This window comes from Phodopus roborovskii, unplaced genomic scaffold (genome assembly GCF_943737965.1).
Source record: "Phodopus roborovskii unplaced genomic scaffold, PHOROB, whole genome shotgun sequence".
Classification (NCBI taxonomy): Eukaryota; Metazoa; Chordata; class Mammalia; order Rodentia; family Cricetidae; genus Phodopus; species Phodopus roborovskii.
Window position 1 is genome coordinate 39,016,273 of NW_026126480.1, and position 20,667 is coordinate 39,036,939.

Here is a 20,667-nt window from a genome sequence, read left to right on the forward strand (position 1 = left end):
TTTGTAGCGATAGTGTACTATGCATACTGCTAGGTAGAGGGGTAGTGTTCACCCACTCACACCAGCCCTTACAGTGTTAAAATTGTATAATTAGATTTAGTGTGTCCTTCCTGCTAACACACTGGGGAAACCTAAAGAAAGCATGTGCTTCTAATTTCTTTAAAAGCCTCTGTAGCAGGGGACAGCTGAACCAATGATTTATGAGTTTACTGAACCCCCCTACACACACACAGAGAGAGAGAGAGAGACAGAGAGACAGAGAGAGACCGAGAACACTAAAGCAGCTGTGGGTGAATAATCATAAAATTCCACTGAAATATTTTAGTGAGAACTGTAATCAGATATAAGTGCTGACACTGTGGTACTCTTCTTGAGATGCAAGATAAGGTGGCCCATGGAAGCTAGGACCCGGAGAACAAAGGAGCAGATCATCACATAGTAGAGTTTCAGGCTGAGGGGAGCTGTGACTAGCCATGATGGCCTGGTGGTGGCATGGAGGCTGGTCAGGTGCACACACAGGGAGAATTAAGTCTGCTAGGAGGCCTGGGACGTGGGTGGCGATACTGATGACCATTTGTTGGGACAAGTGAGGAGTCATGAAGCTGCTGGAGGACTTGACCTTGCCAGGGGTGAGGGGGCTCACCTGAGTTCAGGCAGTTTTAGGCCAGTCATTCTAACTGCTCTGAGATGATGAGCAGGGACAGGAGTGGATGCTGGTGTGAGGATAGACCTAGGGTGGGGCCAGTGACCATGAAAGTGAGAGACAGCTGGATTGCAGGTGCACAAGGGCAGTGAAGGTTGAAGGTTTCAGAGGGAGGGCCGTGATCCCAGGTTAGACTTCAGGCAAGCTTTGAAAAAAATAATTTATTTTTATTTGCTATGGAATTGATAACATGGAAGAAAATATTTTCATAGTTCTAAGATATTCTTACATACCAGTTTGTTTAAAGCAATAAAAACACCAGAGCCATAGCCAGTGATTTAAATATAATGGCTGATAAGTCACCTTGGATCTCAGTTACACGTCACAAATTTCCAGTGAACAAATATAGTTCCCCACATCACTACTAGCATCACTGTGTCAAGGCTAAGGGCTTTGTGACAGTAACCCAGATGAGTCCAAACAGATGCTCACAGCTGACCTGCAGTGGAACTCAGTTGCCCAGGAAATGAAGGAAGTGTAAATCTGACAGTAGGACCTGGCTCCGCTCACAACAGGCCTCTGGCTCTGCAGGCGCCGGCCTTCTTGCTTATGCTTATGACAGATGTCAAAGGCCAACTCTGTGCTTCGAGTTCTTAATTTCTTGCACCAGAGGGTCCAAGTAGCCATTCCCACAATGTGCATGCTGTTTCAAAGCGATGCTTCTGACTTTAGCAGGGATTTCAGTGTGGGTTGTGTTGAATGAGGGGTTTGCTTTTCCGTGTGTGTGTGTGTGTGTGTGTGTGTGTGTGTGTGTGTGTGTGTGTGTTTATGGTGTAGGTGACTATGCATAAGGAGGTCAGAGATTGATGTCTGGTGTCGTCCTCAGTTGCTTCTCAACCTTGTTTATTTATTACATTTTATTATTTGTGGGGGAGTGGAGTACACTCACCATGACACCCATGTGGAGGTTTGAGGATAATCTGGAAGTCAGTTTTCTCCTTCCACCAAGCAGATCCTGGGGATCAAATGCAGGTCATCAGGCTTGGCAGCAGGTACGGTTACCTGCAGAGCCCTCTCAATGCCCCCCCCCCCGCTTATTTATTTATTATTTATTTATTCATTCATTCATTCATTCACTGAGTTGCTTCCAAGGTGGAGAAACGCTACTGCTGGCATTACACACATGTGAGTACTGGGATCTGGATCTTCCCCAGCCCTTATCGTTGTTTTTTTTTTCTTTTTATCTCCTGAATTCATCACAGGCCATGTTGAACAATGGTGAGAACTAGGAGAAGGAAAGCATCAAGTTTTGGTTCACTTAGCAAGCAAGGTGAAAGGCGTCCTTGTACTAAGATGAACTGAGACACTAACAGATGCTGCCCCAAATGAAGGTGGAAATCTCTGCTGTTGCCATTTCCACATAGCACCTTCAAAAGCTAGCACCAAAAGGGACTGCATAGGTGGATCTGGGCTCGAGTTCTTAACACAACTCTATAGGAAGTGGAGGAAGCCCTAAATGAAGGAAGTCCTGTGCGGATGTGTATTTTGTTACAGACACAGCCATGCTGAGGGCTCTGAGGCTGCTTGACCCTTGGGAAATTGGCAAAGCCATTACACATATGGGCTAGGCTCTGGAGGGATAGCAAAGCTCCTCTCTGGGGTCCCAGGATAAGTGTTTATGGATAACTGATCAGGGTGTTGCAGGACTAACAACTGCTTCTTCTTCCTCTGGGATGAGCCGCCTGGGACTGCTGGCCTACAGAGACCTCCTCCGGAGACTATCCAACCCCAGCCTCTGTGCTGTACCTGGCAAACATGCTGAGGTTCCCCTTATAGAGTTCGTGTTAGGAGCCCCTCCTGATCCCAGCTTCACAGTGTATGTGTCTGTGTGCCTGTCTTTTCTTCAGGCCCTCATCAGGGTTCTGGGACCCAAGCACCAAGTCTTAAGCACAGTTCCTTAACACAATTCCACCCAGGTGTCACACCCCACCAGGAGACTTGTGCATACTAATGAAAGAAATGCAAAAAAATGCAAAAATAAATAAATAAACATTAAAAAAAATCAGAATCTAGAGAGACTATCAGAGACTTCTCAAGTGCCATTTCAGGGCTGAGTTCACACAGCCCTCCCCTGTGGCTTAAGGCATTTTTTACTGTAAGGCCCAAAGCAATTCTAGCTGATTGAAGATGGGCAGAGAGTAAAAGGAAAGATACCCAACTCAGAGGGGACAAACACTTGATTCTGTTGATGGATGCTTGTCAGGGGATTGTGGCTATGGATCCCCACAAGGAACACCTCATCCCTTCCTCCAGAGGTGAGGTGAGGGTGCTCTTGGGGACCAAGGATTAGTTTACAGTTGTCAACTCCATGCTCTTAGTATACAGAGCCTCTGTCCCGTGCTTTTTGTTTGGTTGTTTTTTTTTACAATGCTGGGAATCAAACAAGGCCTCAGGAGTGCTAGGCAGATATTCTACGGCTGAACTACACTCCCCATCCCTTTTTTAAAATTTATTTTGAGATAGGGTTTCAGTAAGTGGTCCAGACTGACCTCCGAATAACTGGAATTACAAAAGTATATGCGTTTTGCCTTCAAATTCTTGTTCTTGGACACTGGGAAGACTCAAGCTTCTGGAGAGTGGGGGCTGATCTACCTGAGTCACCACCCTACCCAGGTTCCTTCCCTCAGTGGTGGTTAAGGCGTGGGGCAGTGCCAGCCTGCCTCAGGTAAGAAGATGAATGCAGAAACCCTGTGAGAAAATGAAAGATGTCAGATGAGATGAGCAGGTTGTTCCTCCTTATTGTACGTCTAATGTGCCTGACTGGGCGCCTCCATCCAAAATTCTGTAGACACTTGATGCCTGAGGACTCAGACCATTGGTGTGGATGGATGAATGCTTCCTGCTGGTTGGAGAAGTATGTGGAGTAGACCCCGTGGCATCCCCAAGGGCAGTGCTTGTGAGTGCTGGCCCTGGTGAATGTGTCTGCCTTGGACTGTGCTGGGGGAGCTTCATCCTTGCTGTTCCGCTTTCCCATCCTTTTTCTCCCACACATGTCCTATTGTCTTCCTTCTTTAATTGACACTTCTCAGGACATAGCCCAGCTGTGTGGTTAGACCTCAGAGAAGTCCATTCATCATGTCCAGGACTTGGGTGAGATTTGAAGGAACAACCCAGGCTGGCCCATGGAGTCCCCAGCAGTGTGGGAAGCGTCCCTTACTGGGGTCAGCATCTTCCCCTATGCCAAGGCAGTCTGTTGTTTCTGATATCTGGGGTTCAGTATATTTTTTCTCAATTACAAAAACAGTACTTATATGATACCTCTATTTTGTGTATATTTCACTTTGTGCGTAAGCATCCATGTGTGCAAATATGCATATGGATTTGTATACATTTATCTGCTTTTTAAAGGTTTACCTATTTATTTTATGTATATAAAATAGAGTGCTTTATCTGCATGTATACCTGAATATCAGAAGAGGGCATCAAATCCCATTGTAGACGGTTGTGAGCCACTACCGTTGGTGGGAATTGAACTTGGTACCCTGTCTGCCTCCTAAAGCATAGTTGACTGATCTCCCCTTTGGGATATCTCTTCCCCTGACCCAAGCCCACAGAGTCAGAGGTGTGTATGTGTGTCTGTGTGTGTGTGTGTGTATGTGTGAAAATTCCAGTGTAAATGATATCATAAGGAGGTGTTTGCCAAAGCAGATCTATGTGCATACAGGGAGTGATCTAGTGCTCTCGTTTCTGGAATTCTGGGAAAGACCTTTCTATAGCCACCAGGGTAACTGCAGAGGAACATTCTGACCCCGGGAGACATAGCTACCAAACACAGCTGTAGCTCTCTCGGCTACCTCTTACCTAATGCCTTTGTGATGCCATTCAGGGTCCCATGATTGATCCCTGTGGGTTGAGATAGTCTCTCCTTACAGGGTTAAAGCATTCTGTTATATTTTGAACTGAGGCTTTATCATGAAAGCTGACGCTATTGTTTTACAAAAGTATGTCAGGGTTCTTTCCCCTCCCCCCAGCTCCCTTCTAGCTCCACTGTTCCTGTCTACCGGCTAAATAGCAATTATGGAGAGACTTTTCCTTATAGTCATTATAATCCCCATTTGATGGGCAGACAATCCAGAGCTTGAGTGGTCAAGTGGTTATTTAATTAAGGCTGCACAGTTGTTTGGTAATGTAGCCGGGAGGGGTTATGTGTGTGGACAGTCTGTGTTTGGAATTTTTGTTATTCACTCTCCTTTCTGACTGCCTTTTGGGGAATTTTGTCTGCCTCATCTCTTGAGGTTAACTAAGGTCCACTGCTTTCTATTAACTAAGACACAGGCATATGACAGAAGATGGACCAATTGGAGCTATCTTCCTGGAATTTAAGCCTGAAGGCTGAGACATCCAAAAAAAAAAAAAAAAAAAAAAAAAAAAATGGCTGAAGCCCACCTTTCTGTCAGGGTATCAGAGTCCTCAGCTGCATAGCCTTGCTATGAATTCCACTCTTGCCTTGGCCAACCAGGAGCTGTTTCTGTCTCTCAGCTATGTTCAGTTTATCACCGGCAGAAGGTGGATCTGAGGAACCCCACCACCACCTCCCCCCACACATCTGAGCTCTACCCCACCTTCACCACCTCCCCCACACATCTGAGCTCTACCCCACCTCCCCCCCCTCCCCCCCCACACACCTGTGCTCTCTCCCTTGGTCCCTTACTTCTCTCACTTTTGAACCCTCCTGACCTCTCCACATAACTGCTTGCATCTGAAAATAGCACCAGCTTCATAAGCCTGACAGGCCCCAGGTGCTGGGAATCTTGAGCTACATATGCCGCCATCTGCATGATTTTTCTCTGGGTGACCATAGGTGTCAGCCTGGAAAATTCTAGCATTCTGGCCTGCCAGTGCCAGCTTTGTGTTCATGAACCATAGCTCCTGACCGTCTGTTCCTTAGTCACCTCACTGTCTGAGATGAATCTTAGTATGTGGTTATGTTGGAGTCATGTTCCACCTTTGCTTCATGTGAAGAATGATGTGGCAGAGTAAATTGATTTGCCCAAACTCAGGATGGGCAGATTAAACTGAAATTTCCTATCAGTCATTCCCTGGAAAGTCTCCCACCTGGCCTGGTTGTCGTAGGCCAGAGAAAGAGGAGTGTATGTGTGTGTGTGTGTGTGTGTGTGTGTGTGTGTGTGTGTGTGTGTGTGCCTCTGTGTGTGTCCCCCTATGTGTATGTGAGCCTGTGTGTGTGCCTGTGTGTGTGTGTGTGTGTGTATCTTTGTGTATCCATATGGGTGAGTGGGTGGGTGTTGGCCAGGATGGCTTTTGTTGACAAGGCTGTCTAAAGTTGTCATTCAATGGAGTATTTTGACAAATAGAATCCAGTGTGCAGCAATTTTAAAAATACACACATAAATTCATCAAACTCTTACTCACATTTGATGCAAACGAATGGGACTGGTCTGCTGATAGCTCAGTGTTGCTTCTGGAAGGGTTTCCTTTCTCTTCAGGGACAGCAGATGGTCTTTTGGACCAGGCACGCCAGGCTAATCTTCCCTGAGTCAAGGCTTTTGGCTGAAGGGATGGTTTTAACTTTAGCTTGTTCTTGAGCAAACTAGGGAATCAGAAAAGGGGGACCTTGGGGAGCTGATGGGCTCCGTGCCCATCAGTGGGAAGCTAAGGTTTATGTCATGGCAGATCTCCCATTTCTAGTAGAAGGTGGGGCTGATGTGAGAATCTTGCAACCTTGCCTCATGTTGCAGATGTGTGTACCCAATGTCCTTCATCCAGTCCCTGGTTGCTGTCATGTTGGGAACTGCAAACTAGGGTTCTAAGTAGTTGATCAAGACTAGATAAGTACAGATGAACCCCCTTCCTCATTAAGGTTGCTTATGAACTAATTCTTAATAACTGGGTGGGGAACCTTGGGTTTCTAGGGCAGGTATTACTTTGAGTCTCTTGTTGGGAGGCGGTGCCTCTTGTTGGGAAAGCAAGCCCAGCTATTGCTAAAGCATGGCTGCTATGAATGGGCTAGAGACCTCAGCTCCCCATGTCTATTTCTTTACATGTTTAAGAAGATAGAGTACTGTGTATGGTCTGTGTGGGATATGTCAATCAAATGTCCCATTGTAGACAGTCTTTCTCTGTCCCTCCTGCCAGCTCCCAAATAACGACATGGAGACTTCTTACTGATTATGAAAGCTCAGCCAATACCTTAGGCTTGTTTTTAACTAGCTCATAACTTAAATTAACCCATTTCTATTAATTTACTTGCTGCCACATAGCTAATGGCTTGTTACCTCATCTCCTACATGTCTTGCTTCCTCTGAGTCTGGCTGGCAACTCTACCTTCTTCCCATCATTGTCTCTGCCCTGAAAATCCTGCTTAGCTATTGGCCATTTATCTTTTTAATTAAACTAATCACAGTGACAAGTCTTTACACAGTGTAATGAAATATCTTGCCACATACCATCTTTCCTATCAAAGGGCTACATGAAATAATTAGTAGGGCTGGGTGTGGTGGCACACACCTTTAATCCTACCTCTTCGAGCCTGAGGCCAGCCTGGTCTCAAACAATAAAAGAAATTAGTAAAGACACCACCTGTCAAAAATCCCTTCCCCAGTCAAGAGTTTTCTAGGATAGAAATATGCACTCCATGTTGCAACCTGTCCTTAAAAGTTGTGCTTGGTTTATCTGCCAGGCTTAGAGTTAGCTAACTGGAGAAGAGGGTGAAGCCAGGCTCTGACCATCCAGTGTGAGGTACAGGACCATTTGCACTGAGTAGCAGCCCAGCAGGACCATGGGTGTGCTCAGTTGTGCTTGCCTGATGGATTTAAAGCAGCTACGCAGCCTTCTGCAGAGGTGAAATGCTCTGTATTGCTGAAACACTGCACTGGATGGCTGTTTTCTTGGGACCCTAGGCAAGTGTAGGGAAGCAAGCTCTGATCATCTAGGCTTAGAGTCTACATTTTTCCCTCTACATGACTCTTGTTTGTGGCTAGTTCCTGAAGCATGTCACTGGAATTGCTTATTTCATACTGTGTGGAACAGGCATTTGTAGACTGCTTAGAGCATTGCAGAGGTTCACTGTGTGTGTGTGTGTGTGCGCGTGTGTGTGTAGCTGGAACTTGAACCCTAAGCCTTGAGTATGTCAGGCAAGTAAAGATTCCACTGAGCTACGCCCCCCCCCCCACTCTAAGAAATGTTTTTAAACTGTACTTACACACTTGGGGAGCCCTGCAGACCCTGGTTTCCATGGTTAGGACAATCTGTCCTTTCCATCTTTTTTCTCGTCTACAAACCCCATTGTGTTGTTGACTATTTCCCCAAATATTGCCTTGTGCTGGTAGATGAATTGGCTTGTGCAGTTAGATGACTGCCCTGCCCTGTTTGCCTTGTGGAGAATCCAGTGATCACAGGACAGAGCCTTAAACGTGCAGGGCTATTAGTAATCACTCCTTTGGATATCTCAGGACTTTTCCTAACATTGTACAAGCAGGAGAAAGATCAGCAAGGAAAGTGGTACGGCTGGCATCCGCCAACCCCCGGTGTCACATTTACAAGTTCATTTAAATGGCTTACTTGTTCTCTATGATAGACTTTATATAGTAAGAACATAAACATTGAGCTTACTAAAGACGTTGGGAAGCCATAGATGTAGGGAAGAAACAGCTTCAGGGGTTGACAGTTTGGGATTTGGGTTTTGATCTTCTTATTTCAGCTTGCTTTTCTAGGCTGTGGCTGTGTCATCTGGGAAACAGACCTGTTCTCCACCAGGCAGGCTAGTTGTCGATTGTTGTATTTATTTTGTTTTTGGTTTTCGTACACCACCTGCCTAGTATATGCAGTGGTGGGGACTGAACTCAGGGCCTTATGCATGCTAGACAAGCACTCTACCAACTGAGCTATATCCCAGCCCATAGCTTTGAAGATGATAGATAAATGTACATATGCAATAGACCTAGGCTGGTTTCTGATGCATAACTGAATGTCCCACAAATGCTGGCTGTTGTGCTTTTCATATAGAAGTGTGTGGTGTGTATATTATACTCTTGTATTTAATGTCTTGTATATTTACATACATATATATTATACTCTTGTATTTACTTACATGGCAAACAATATTTTCACATCCTGGTAAACATATTTTCTTGAAATTTGGAGGGGTTTTAGCAAATTGACACCATTTCTCTTTCTGATACATATTTGTGACAAATTAATTTCCTCCATTTTTCCATTCTGAAAGTGTGTGGAGTCTCAGCTGTGTAATTATTTGTGCTCTGCTAGGTAAAACCAAACAAACAAACACCAGCCACACGGGTGGGACTCCTGCTGGAACTCCACCCAGTTGCTTCATTTGTGTGCACAGACTCTTGGTGGGAGGGCTGCAGAAATTCTCACTCTTGGAAGGGTTTTTAGGCTCCCGGGAAGCTGAACAGGGAGGAAAGAGTGAATTTTAAAAGCTGCTATCTGCCTCCTCTAATTAACTTGCTCTCTTCTCCTGGGAGGAAGTATGGAAAAATGCAAACAAGGCCAGCAGCCCCAGAAGTGGCCCACAGTGGCCTGCGGTGTTTTGATGCACATGGTTGGTAGTAAAAAGACCATGGGGTACAAATGAGCATGGTGTCCTCATTCCCTGCCCACCCTAGGCCTGGGTGAATGGCCGTTCTCTGAGCAGGTGTGCAGGCTGGCAGCTGCTGCTGTAGAAACCTCATTGGAATTCACAACTAGGATGCAAGAGCATCTGGCCCCTCCTTGTCACTTGTGCCACTGAGAAAGATCAAGGCCCTTTGTGTTCCAAAGCCTTGAGTTGCCAGTGCCCAGGGCTGCAGAAGCAACAGGACGAGCTTTTGGTCTCTTTCTCTCTGCATTTCGGCCAGAGTAGGCAGAAGATGCTCATGGCATTACTTGCTGGGGGGCCGGGGCAGCTTTCTTTTTTGGTAATGTTGTGAAAGAGGTTTAGATCTCAAGAGATACCAGCAAGAACATATTAGGTGGGAATTTGGCGCTATTTTTCCATGGAGATGGCTTTTGGCTCCTGGCAGATGTGGTCGCCAGTGGAATGGGCCCGTTGGATGTGGGCAGCGGTGAGCAGCAGTGGGGACTCCAGGCTGCTAGCTGCCCAGGGAAGCTCCAGAAAGAGGCAAGTTAACGCTGTGTGTTTTGTCATGGTTGTCGCCGATGCTAGGGTGAAGAAGCTGGTTCCCAGGACTACATCCCAGGCCTATCGAGGTGGTCAGAACATTCATTCCTCTTTACTGTTCATTTGTGTTTTCATACTCTTAAAACTTTACCAAGATCTGGGTGTCCAAGTGTAGATGAAGCTTAAATTTTCCCCATAGACAAAAGCTAGGTCCAGTAGCATTAATATGTGAGTATAAGAGAGATCAGTGTCTTCCTTGTTGTGTTTGTGAGAACTAACTGTTTACTAATGAAATCTAACACAAAGTTGGCTTTAGCTCATTGGATCCCATCAAAAGCAGCTCTGATGTTCGTTGGTTTCTTTGAGCCCTGAACATGATACATAGTTGAATGTGACCTTGAGCTTCTGATCTTCCTGCCTCAACCTCTAGTGCTAATATTATGTAGGCTCAGACAACTCTGCCAGGTTTATGTAGTGTTAAGGATTAGACCCGTGGATTTGTGCGTGTTAGGAAATAACTACCAAGAGAGCCACATCTCCAGCCTTGTTGTAGATTCTCTAAAGAGAACTCACCAAACTGCTCATTTCCTGGGTCCTAATAGACCGCAAAGGGGTTTGTTGTTTGCTGACATTCTGCTGGCCGGCTGATGATCTTTAGAAGATGGTTACATCTTCCTAGGTCACACTGGTCCTGTGACCCTTTGAAATTGAACCGTTGTGGGCCTCTCACAGTGTTGGGGGGAGACTCCTGTTCAGTGACACCCATGTGATCTAGTGCCCCAAATCCTGACATGCCATGTTCTGTCTTCTGCTATGACATGACCTGATTCTAAATCTTCAGCCTGTGTAGCCACCCTTCTGGCAGTTAACCTCCTCCTTCCTTGCCAGGGATCAGTTGGCTTTTGGGTGCACTGGAACTGTTCTGAGATGAGAGCCAGAATGTTCCTGCTCTCTATAGACACTGTCCTCACAGGTAATAAGATTGGCCTTGGCCCTGTGGTCATCTTAAGGCAGTGAACTGCTGCCCTGGGTCTTTTTAGCAGCAGGAACTTATAACGGGAGTATTCATTCCTCTGGCTGAGGTCAATAGCTTGGGGTAGCAGGCAGGAAGAAAGCTTTACCACTGACTTCTTATTACCAGGAGAAACTTTCCTTGGGAAGCCTTTGGCCCAGGTCTCTGGATGAAGAGGCTTCCTTGCAGGTAGACTTCCCTACGGGCCACCAAGGGCTGTCATGTCACTACACCACTGAGGAGTGGCTGCCTGTGCTTTGTGGCTTGGTCTGGCGTACTCTCCACTGGCAAGCTGTCTGGCTCCCACTCATTCACTCTACAGATGGTCATTCATTGCCTTCCATTTTAGGCCCTGGGTACTGTGAAAAACAAGGCCAGCCATCTGCGTGGCACTTTCAGCCCAGTAGAAGAGACCAATAAGCATCTAGAAGAAGCACAGGGGAGGCAGAGGGTAGAAGGAACGGCAGGGTGGATGGAGAGAGAATGAATGCAAACTGAGTTTAAGAGATGAGGATTTTGGAGGTGGGCTGGAACCATCATGGTGAACATTAGACACTGTTTCTCTGTCTCTTAGACTGACTCAGTGCCAGATAGTGTACACCAAAATGAATCCAAAGAGCCCACTGTGAACTTGTCACTAAGGTAGACATGTATCTTTCAAGTAGACTTATGTTCAAAGAATATATATCATTGGATACAATGCCAGTGGCATAGTTCCTGGGAATCATGCTTTGAGGTGACCTTCACAGTTGAATTGTGTTTTTGCCCCAAATCTACTTGTTGCTGAGTAAGAAGGCCATGCCTTCTCAGCCGAATGTCTACTTGGCACTGTCTTACCTGTTTCTGATCTCTCTCTGCCAGGAGTTCCGACTCTGAGGAAGCCTTTGAGACCCCCGAGTCAACAACCCCTGTCAAAGCTCCACCAGCTCCACCCCCACCACCCCCTGAAGTCACCCCAGAGCCTGAGGTCAGCGCTCCGCCAGCCCCAGAAGAACCAGGTAACCAGATATTAGGAGCCGCCAGTTGTAGGGGCCAGAGTTGGCTCTTTGACAGTCCACAGCCCACAGTGGTTGATGTCCTTTCTCTTGGCTAAATTTTATGCTTCACTGGTTTTTCTGACATCTAAGGGTAAACAGAATGAGTTGTGCTGTGTGTTTCCTAGAAGTGTTCCTGTTGCCTGAGCTCTTTCAGGCTTCAGGAGGGTTGAGGAGGCTTGAGGGTTGCGATAACTGGGTATGGGAAACTTCCAGCAGAATCTTAGATTCCACTGTTTGACCCCCTGTCCCATATGATTATTGACACGAGCAACTCAGTTCACTCTACACTTATGTTCGAAGGACAGCTCTCCCAGGCTGGGGAAGGGTGTCGCCACATAGATAAGAAGAGTCAGTCAGTACAGGATGACCTATTGGTACTTTGGGGTTTCCTTATTGCTTGACACTTGCCTGCATCTTTTCTCTCCTAGTAAAAGTTAAATAGCACCATCAAATACAATTTAGGTGTAGTGACTCATGAGGGCCAGAAGGGATCTCAAGGCACCTGCTCACAAGGATGGTGTTCTGTGTACTTCCCCATTATACCAGGGGAGATGGATCTCTAATGGGAGGTTGAATATAAAGCCTAAACAGAGATGTTGCCTCATAGAAATGGCCCCATAGGAACCAAATGGTCCCATCCTTAGACCTGGATAGCGCTTAAAGGACCACACTCTGGCCATCTTTAGTCTTCAGCCCTGCCCTGTGATGAGTATACAGAGGTAACTCCCCATAGATCTGCACTAGGTGCTGTGGTTCCAAGATTCACCTCTTCTCCTGGCCTAACCCTGTCTTCCTGATGTCCTACTTTGTCTGCAGAGGAACCAAGAATAGAATTGGGACCTTCAGGCTGAGCACCCATAGCTCAGCTGGAGGTATCCCCAGCAGGGATGGAGGTGGTAGTGGAGGAAGACAGGCCTAGGTTTGGCCTCACCCTAGCCCTGGTCAGGATTGCTGTTGTTTGAAAAAAAAAAAAAAAGGATGGATTTTTTTTTCCTGCCAAAGGTTCAAGCAGGCCACTGATGTATAAACTACACACAGTCCCAAGATAAAGTTAGTCTTAAACAGCTGGGATGCCTTGTGCTGGGGAACAAAGCAAGGCAGTTTTCATGGGACTGGGTCCTTACCGAGGGCTGACAGGGATGGTGTTCCCCGTCTTGTGCTCCCTGCTGAGTCTGTATCGATGCTGGCCTCAGAGGGAATGGTGGGTGACTGTCTGATTTAAAGTGGAGGAGCTGGTGAACTGTTTGTAGTTCTGAGACTTTAGTGTCCCTTCCTCTGCTCTGTGGAATGACACAAAATGAAAAGGTACAAATTCACCCCTAGTTTTTAGTAGAAAGTGGCTGAATAAACAAACAGACTTATAGCTCAAACACCTCATTAAGGCATGCACAGGGGGAGGTCACTTTCCTGCCTCTCCCCATGCATCTTCCAGGATTTCCTGCCCAGTGTGCTCTGACTGCTCCAGGGAGCTGTTTAACACCACTGAACCATCTGTCTAGCCCCATAGTAAACTTTAGGCAGTAGTTGTACTGAGTAGTTACACCACACAAAAACAGGACACAACCTCCATTCTGTCTGCTGGGAATCAGGTGTTCAATGGTCCATATCCAGTGACCGTACACTGACTCAAAGGCAGTGGAGGCAGTCAGTAACATAGCACCTCATCTGTGCGGACACCCAGCTGGCACTGTGAGTTTACTTCTTATGATCATCTTCATTTTTCAGGTTGAGTGACCCGTTAATTTAGTACTTTGCTGTTGCTTCTTTCCTGGTTCAGTCAAATCCAAAGGTGACCCAGGCAAGAACTAAGGGCCAAAATACATCCTGTCCTTGCTTTAAGCCAGTTATTCTCTTCATTCTCTCACGAATACAAGGCTGCCTTCAGAATAGCCAAAATCAGAACCATTTCCTACCACCCCATACTTGAAGTGAGGAGCATTAAGTGGGTCCATGTGTTCAGCTGGGCTCCATCAGGACTGACTCGGGGATCTTCTGTCCTGGAGAATGACTTTGGAAAGCTCTGAGGTCTTTAATGTTCTGTGAGGAGGAGCCTCGGTCATACACAGTAGATTTGTATGCCAGTGCACCACTCGTTTTAGGAAATCCATAGGTCTGGCCATGATGCTTTGGAACCTCATCAGTTAGTCTGAAGTGCAGCCCACATTAAATGAATTGGGTCCAGTCTAAAAAGAGTCAGCATTAGAGCAAGACAGGAGCCCGGCGCACAGTGGTTTAGCTCTCTGGCAGTCATGTAAATGAAGAGCTTCCATTTGCCAGGCTCTGGCTTCTCAGTCTTCACCATGGTGGTTTGCAAACTGCTAAGGAGCAGCAGCTGCCTCAGGACAGGGACTGCAGCACCAGCCACTCCCTAGCTTCTTTTTCAGCAAAGCAAAGCATCATCTCCATCCTTAAAAACAAACACACACAACCCCACCTCTTACTTAAATGACAGCTTGTAAAAGAAAGAACATTATAGAGGCTTAACCTGTGTGGAGCGGGTTGGAGATGTTAATTGCCGAGTCACAATCCCACAGAACCTTTGACTACATCCCTTAAACTCCTCCTTTGAAAACTGCAGAGAACCTGTCAGTGTAGAGATCCCAGTCAGGGACCTGACCTGGGGACCCGCCTCCTTGTTTTGGGCTGTACAGAAGATCATCTGATTTGCTGCACATGTTGGAAGGTGCCCATCCATCTTGCAGACCTGCAGGGGCACTACAAAGGCGTGAGAAGGCCTTGTGCTGCTTGCGTGGGTCGCCCTGGGCAGAGAAGGGTTTGTTCTGAAAACCATGGGAAAGAAAGGGCAGGAGAGGAAAGTCCATTGTTTGTAGTTTTCCTCTGCAGAATGTCTGGAATGGCACTAAAGGAGCCCCAGGGACCACAGGAAATAATAGGCAAGACCTTTGACTGTGAGTACAAACATGGTTTTTTCCTCTTGGAAACCTGTTTTACAAAGCAATCACTTAATGTACTCTGGGTCCTGTGAGTGTGTTTGTGCTCCAGGGCACAGAAGGACAGGATGCTGAGTGCCCACCTTACATCTGTCCCCGTCTGAGGAGCCCAGATGAAGGCAGCAGTCTGCATGCTCTGAAATCTGCCCCCTCTAGCCTCTGTAGAACACTTGGCAAGGTCAGCGATGAGAGACGTACTTAACTTTTGCCTGATTAATGGCTTTGGCTAATGAACTTTCCCTGTGTTAGGCTCCTGGTAGGCCCTTTGTCTGCCTTATTCCCTTTTGGAGAGCAAATTATCCCTTATTTGAAGAGCATCCCCCTCCTTTGAGGTCATAGTCCTTCCCTGGGTTGTGCAGCATATGAGGGACTCTGGGATGGGAGCTCTAGCTTCCTGCTCTCCCATGCAGCTTGTCTGTGCAGGGGCTGCCTGGTGCTTCTGGCCTCGTAGGTGCTGAGTCGTTGCTATGCCCACTGGCACTCAGCCATGTGCTCAGCAGCTCTGTCAGCTGTCCCGGGAGCTGTGGCTTGAGCTGAGCCTCCCCAGATGGTCAGGTGGCAGGAAGGAAATCGTCAGCCAGGTACATGGTAGGAGTGCTGAGGTGAGTCCCTTGCCTGTCCTTTCTGGGACGGCCTTCTCATGGTGACAAAGTCTGCTCATTCTTGCTGAGAAGGGCTCTGGGAGGGCATTGAAGGTGACTGGAGCTGCGCAGTGGCCTGTGTGCCTACGTATTTCCTCTTGCTGGAAAGAGATGACCGGCCAGTCTCTGATTTTGGACCCCTTCTCTCAATGTTAGCTTCCAGGGGTGCTTATGTGGTCATGGGTCTACCACAGGAGACTTGTTTCTGTACATACTAGCATTTGCTTTTATGTCCTCTGAAAAACCCAAATGTGACCCGCAGCCCCTGATATTAAGATGTCCCTCTGGGGCTGCAGAACAGGGAGCAGGTGTCACCGGCATGGACAGGACCTGAGGGGCTGTGGCTGTATTTCCTGGCACCAACTGTGCCCTATGCTGGGCATTCATTTGGCCTTCCATTCCATCATCACAAGAACCCCTGGCTTACAGTAGCAACAAATTTATGAAGTAACTTGCCCAGAATGCACAGCCTCAGCCGTGGCCAGCCTACGGATAGACGGAGTAGCGTGTGAATAATAGAAGTTCACGGCTCTGGTTCTAAGGCTGGGGTTCAGATTTGGTGTCTGGAGGAGGTCATGTTCACCAGCAGCAGTGGGTGGGACAAACAAGCTCCCTCGAGGTATTAATCCCATGAACACTCTTTCCTGAAAGTGACCTCCCAGAGGTCTTGCTTTGAGAAGGAGATTTCTGCATGGGAATTTCAGGGGTCATAAATGTTTAGACTGAAGACACAAGTTGGGGTCCAGGGCTTTTCAGAGCCGGGTCTGGGTGCCACAGCACTTGGGCCAGTCAGCTTTCCTACTCTTCTTGATGTGAATGTTAGTATGTACACAGGTGTCTGGAACAAGTGAAGCTGTTGGGGACTCTGATGTGATGTTTAAGGAGAAGAGCCCTGGTGGAGCATGTCGGGCTCTTGCCCTGTGATAGACACTATGCAGGTAATTGATAGTCATTGGGCAAGGGACACATGAGCCCACCACAGCCAATCCCAAACCCCATTCACCTCAGGCTAGAAGGATGGTAGGAGGTTGTGGCTACATAGACACAGGTGAGGAAATCAGGGAGTAATGACCTCAGTGGCCCACTTGTAGCTGTGTTCACACTGCCCTGGGAAACTTGGGTGGGGCTACCAAGAAGCTGGCCAGGCCCTGGTCCTCTAGACACCTATTTACTTCCCTTTTGTGACCCTGCTGGAGAGTCTTGATGCAGCTCTTTATCCATAATCACACTCTAACTCCTGGCAGCTCCATGAGCTCTAGTGAAGCAAGGATGCCCAGGTCTCCTAGCTGGGTAGCTCCGCCCATGGTCCCCAAGAAGAACAAGCCAGCGTTGTCCTGGCAGGACATTTGATTATTATTTAGTTAGGGTTTCTGTTGCTGTGACCACGAATGGAAGTCAGAGCAGGAAGCTTGGGGCAGGGACAGAAGCTGAGGCTGTGGAGGAATGATGCTCGTTGGTCTGTTCTTCGTGGCTTCCCTATGTCACCCAGGACCACCAGCCCAGGGGTGGCACTGCCCACAGTGACCTGGGCTCTCCAACATCAGTCATCAGTGAAGGAAATGTCCCACAGGCTCACCAGTCTTATGGAGGTGTTTTTCTCATTTGAGGTCCCCTCTTCCCAGACATGACACAGGTTTGTGTCAAGTTGACAAAATCCAGCTTGCACAATAACCACCATCGTGACAGTGGGACAATACTGGTGTCTTGAGAGGTGTCCTGGGGTCTAGGGCAGTGAGCAAGGCTGAGGAGACTTGATGGACACCGAGCTGATGTTACAGCCTTCTAGTCACTTCTTACTCAATCCTGAACCCTAGCACTGCCTTCTCTCAATCAGGTGGCCCTGGTGGCCCGTCACCTTGCTGCTGCCTTTAGCTTATTGAGGGGGCATTTTTAAAATATGTATATTTTTAGACTTTTTGTTGTTGTTGTTTTTAATGAGTGTTTTGCTTGTGTGTATGTGTACCGTATGCTTGCCTAGTGTCTTGAGGGGGTCAGAAGAGGGGTCAGATCCCCTAGAACTGGAATTATGGGTGATTGTGAGGCACCAAACTTGGATCCTCTGTAAGAGCAATAAGTACTCTTAAGTATCCTGTTATCTCTCTCTAACTCTGGAGGAAGCACTTCTACACACTTTCATTTCCTGCTCAGGGTAACATTTGAAGAAGGATAGAAGAGACTACCATTTTTGAAATGACAAGAGACTCTGGAAGGTGTGATGAACCAGTGGCCTCAGCCTAGGGCCTCCCAGAGTAGACTGTGGCATTCTGGGTAGGCAGCTCACTGGGGAAAGAGACCAAATAGGACAGAAATGGGACATTTGCTGCATGCTAGAGTAGGACCTAGCCCAAGCTGCCCAGGTTCCAGCTCGGTGACCATCTCCCAGTGGGACGGTCACCTTGGAGGTGCTCCTGGATTCCTGTAGGTGATGCCACTTGTACAAAGCCCCCACGGGTCTCTCACCAGCCCAGCTGCCATGTCTCTTAGCTTCTCACTGAGTAGAGCCTAATGAAAAGTCTGCTCTTCATAGACTCGTAATCGTCATTAGTCCCTGTCTGTTTTAGGGTTTCTATTGCTTGAAAAGATACCATGACCATGGCATCTCTTATAGAAAACAAAACAAAACAAAAACACAATTAATTGGGATTACTTGCTTATGGTTTCAGAGGTTCAGTCCATTATCATCATGGTGGGGAGCGTGGTGGCATGCAGGCAGATGGTAGCTGAGAGTCCTACATCTTACAGGCCACAGGAAGTCAACTGAGACACTGAGCAATATCCTGAGCATAGGAAACCTCAGAGCTCACCCCCCAGAGTGATACACTTCCTCTAACAAGGCCATACCCACACCAACAAGGCCACAGTTCCTAATAGTTCCACTCCCTGTGAGATTACAGTGGGGGTAGAGGGACACGTAGTGGTGATTATATTCAAACTACCACAGTCCCAGCGCCTTGATCTCTGGCAAGCCTCTGAGACTTGAGGGAGGTCTGGGAAGAGACCTGCCACAACAAGAAGGACATCCAGGAGCAGTGCAGAGAGCCCTCCTCCCCAGGTGGGGGTTCTTAGGACTCAGCCATATCTTCCAAAGAGAGAAGGCCTAGCCAGGGGCCTCTGCCACTCTTACTAACCCATTTTAGGTTTAGTTTCTTGAGCCTTGAGTTTTGAACCACATCCAAGGAGGGCAGTGGACTCTGTCGACCTGCCTCTATCTACGCAGCCTCACAGGGAGGCTCAGCCTCATGACTGACCCTGTGCTGTCTGAGCTCACCCTCAACCCTCAAGCCACTGCGTGGCCAGGTGCTAAAGTATTGTCTTACAGGATGGGAGCAAAGCTTTAAGATTAAAGTGAGGCTGGAACGATGGCTCAGTGGTTAAGAGCACTGGCTACTCTTGCAGAGGACCTAAATTCTATTCCCAGCACCCACATGGTGGCTTATAACTGTAACTTCAGTCCCAGGGAATTCAGTGCCCCATTCTGGCCTCCTCAGGTCTCAAGTACACATGTGGTGTACAGACATACATGCAGGCAAGACACCCCTACACATAAAAAAAATATTTTTATATTTATTTTTTATTTAATTTTATATAACAAAGTCCAATTAAATGAAAACAAACATTTATACACAATATTTGGGAAAAATTTTTTTAATGTTTTTAATATTTAAAAAGGAATGAGGCCCAGGCTTCCTTGCCCACGATACTCACGTGTGGCACCTGTTAAAATGGAAACTCAAAGCTTTGGCTTTGCTGGTCTACTTCTTAGGAAGGGGTGGACTGATCAGTGCTGGGAAAGTGGGACGTCTTGGTTTTGGTGAGTGTCCCAGATGTGTTTTAGGCCAGACAAGTTGAGGGATCTTGAATTCATCATATATATGCTTGTTCTGGGTTACCCATAACTACCAGCAAAATGCCACAAGAGGACCAAGTAATGCTCTGTTGATCTCCATTAGCCTGCTTAAAAAGGAGACCGTTTCCATATTAGTGTACTCAGATGGTCAGCTATGTTCCCTGTGGGCTTGATTTATTAGTCAGTTGGGAATCTGAGCAGGTCATATCAGGATGCCAGGGGTTCACTCTAGCCATTGCATCCCTGTCCCCAAGAGAGTTCACAGTGCAGGAGGGAGCTCTCTGGCCATCTCAAGTGTCACTTAGGAAACACTCCAGCAAGGCTAAGACATGTGGCCGCTGGTGAAGAGACCTCAGGTGGGTGATGTCATTTGACAGGGCACTCTCTTTCCTCTAAATCCCTCTTGTTTCTCAGTACATCTGTTTAGCTTAGGTTATGTTGCCCAGCATGGGTGCTGTAGACTGGATTGTGTGCCTGCTGTGTTGCCCAACACTGGTGTTATAGACTCGGTTATGTACCTGTTAAATCCACATGTTGAAGTTCTCACTCCTGATGTGGTATCATAGAGATAGAGTCTTTCAGGTGGTAATTAAAGGTTTGTGGTTCTTTGGGTGGAGCCCTGTAACGAGAGGAGGTATCAGGTCAACTATGGTGGCACACACCTTTAATCCCAGCACTCGGGAGGCAGAGGCAGGTAGATCTTTATGAGTTCAAGGCCAGCCTGGTCTACAGAGAGAGTTCCAGGACAGGCTTCAAAGTTAATAAGAGGAAACCCTGTCTTGGGCTGGAGAGATGACTCAGCCATTAAAGGCTAGGCTCACCACCCAGAAATATAAGAGAAACCCTGTCTCAAAAAAACAAAAACAGACAAACAAAAAACAAAAACAAGAGGAGATACCAATGATACATCTACTCAAGGGAAAGGTCATGTAAAGACAACACATCAGAAGTGACCACCTGAAAGCCAAGGATAACGGCCCCAGGAGAGGCCACGCTTGCCAACACCTCCATTGTGGACTTCCGGCCTCAGAACTCGGGACAGTGAGAAACACATTTCTTCTTCATTGTAGAAGCCATCCAGTCTTGAGGTGAGGGCAGCTGAGCTGGTTAACATCTCCAGGGGCTCTTTTCATGTCAGCTGCAGATGCTGACTTACCCCGGAACTGAACTAGAATCTAAGCCAAGGGTGCAATGTGGATTTTAGAGTCCCAGGTTTGCACCAGTGAGTTCAGGGGACATCTTGATGTGAATGGATTGGTTTGTGGTCCCCTCTTTCCTTACCTCTGTACTCAAGGTGTGTCTCATAGTGACTGACATTGGGAGCACCCCAGGTTTAGGATGAATGGAGTCTTTATGTAGAGCTATGTGGCTATGTAGAAACCTAGTGGGAACCCAAT

General features: G+C 47.2%; 1 protein-coding gene across 6 annotated transcripts in view; it reads left to right on the forward strand.

Annotated features, from left to right (window-relative positions):
- The window catches only part of LOC127228438 (transforming acidic coiled-coil-containing protein 2), a 129,920-nt gene that overhangs the window by 72,480 nt on the left and 36,773 nt on the right, over positions 1-20,667 (forward strand). For all 6 annotated transcript variants that reach the window (XM_051193157.1, XM_051193158.1, XM_051193159.1 and 3 more), the window contains one exon: positions 11,656-11,792. In XM_051193157.1, coding sequence (XP_051049114.1) covers positions 11,656-11,792 — 137 coding nt within the window. The remainder of the gene's footprint in view (positions 1-11,655; positions 11,793-20,667) is intronic.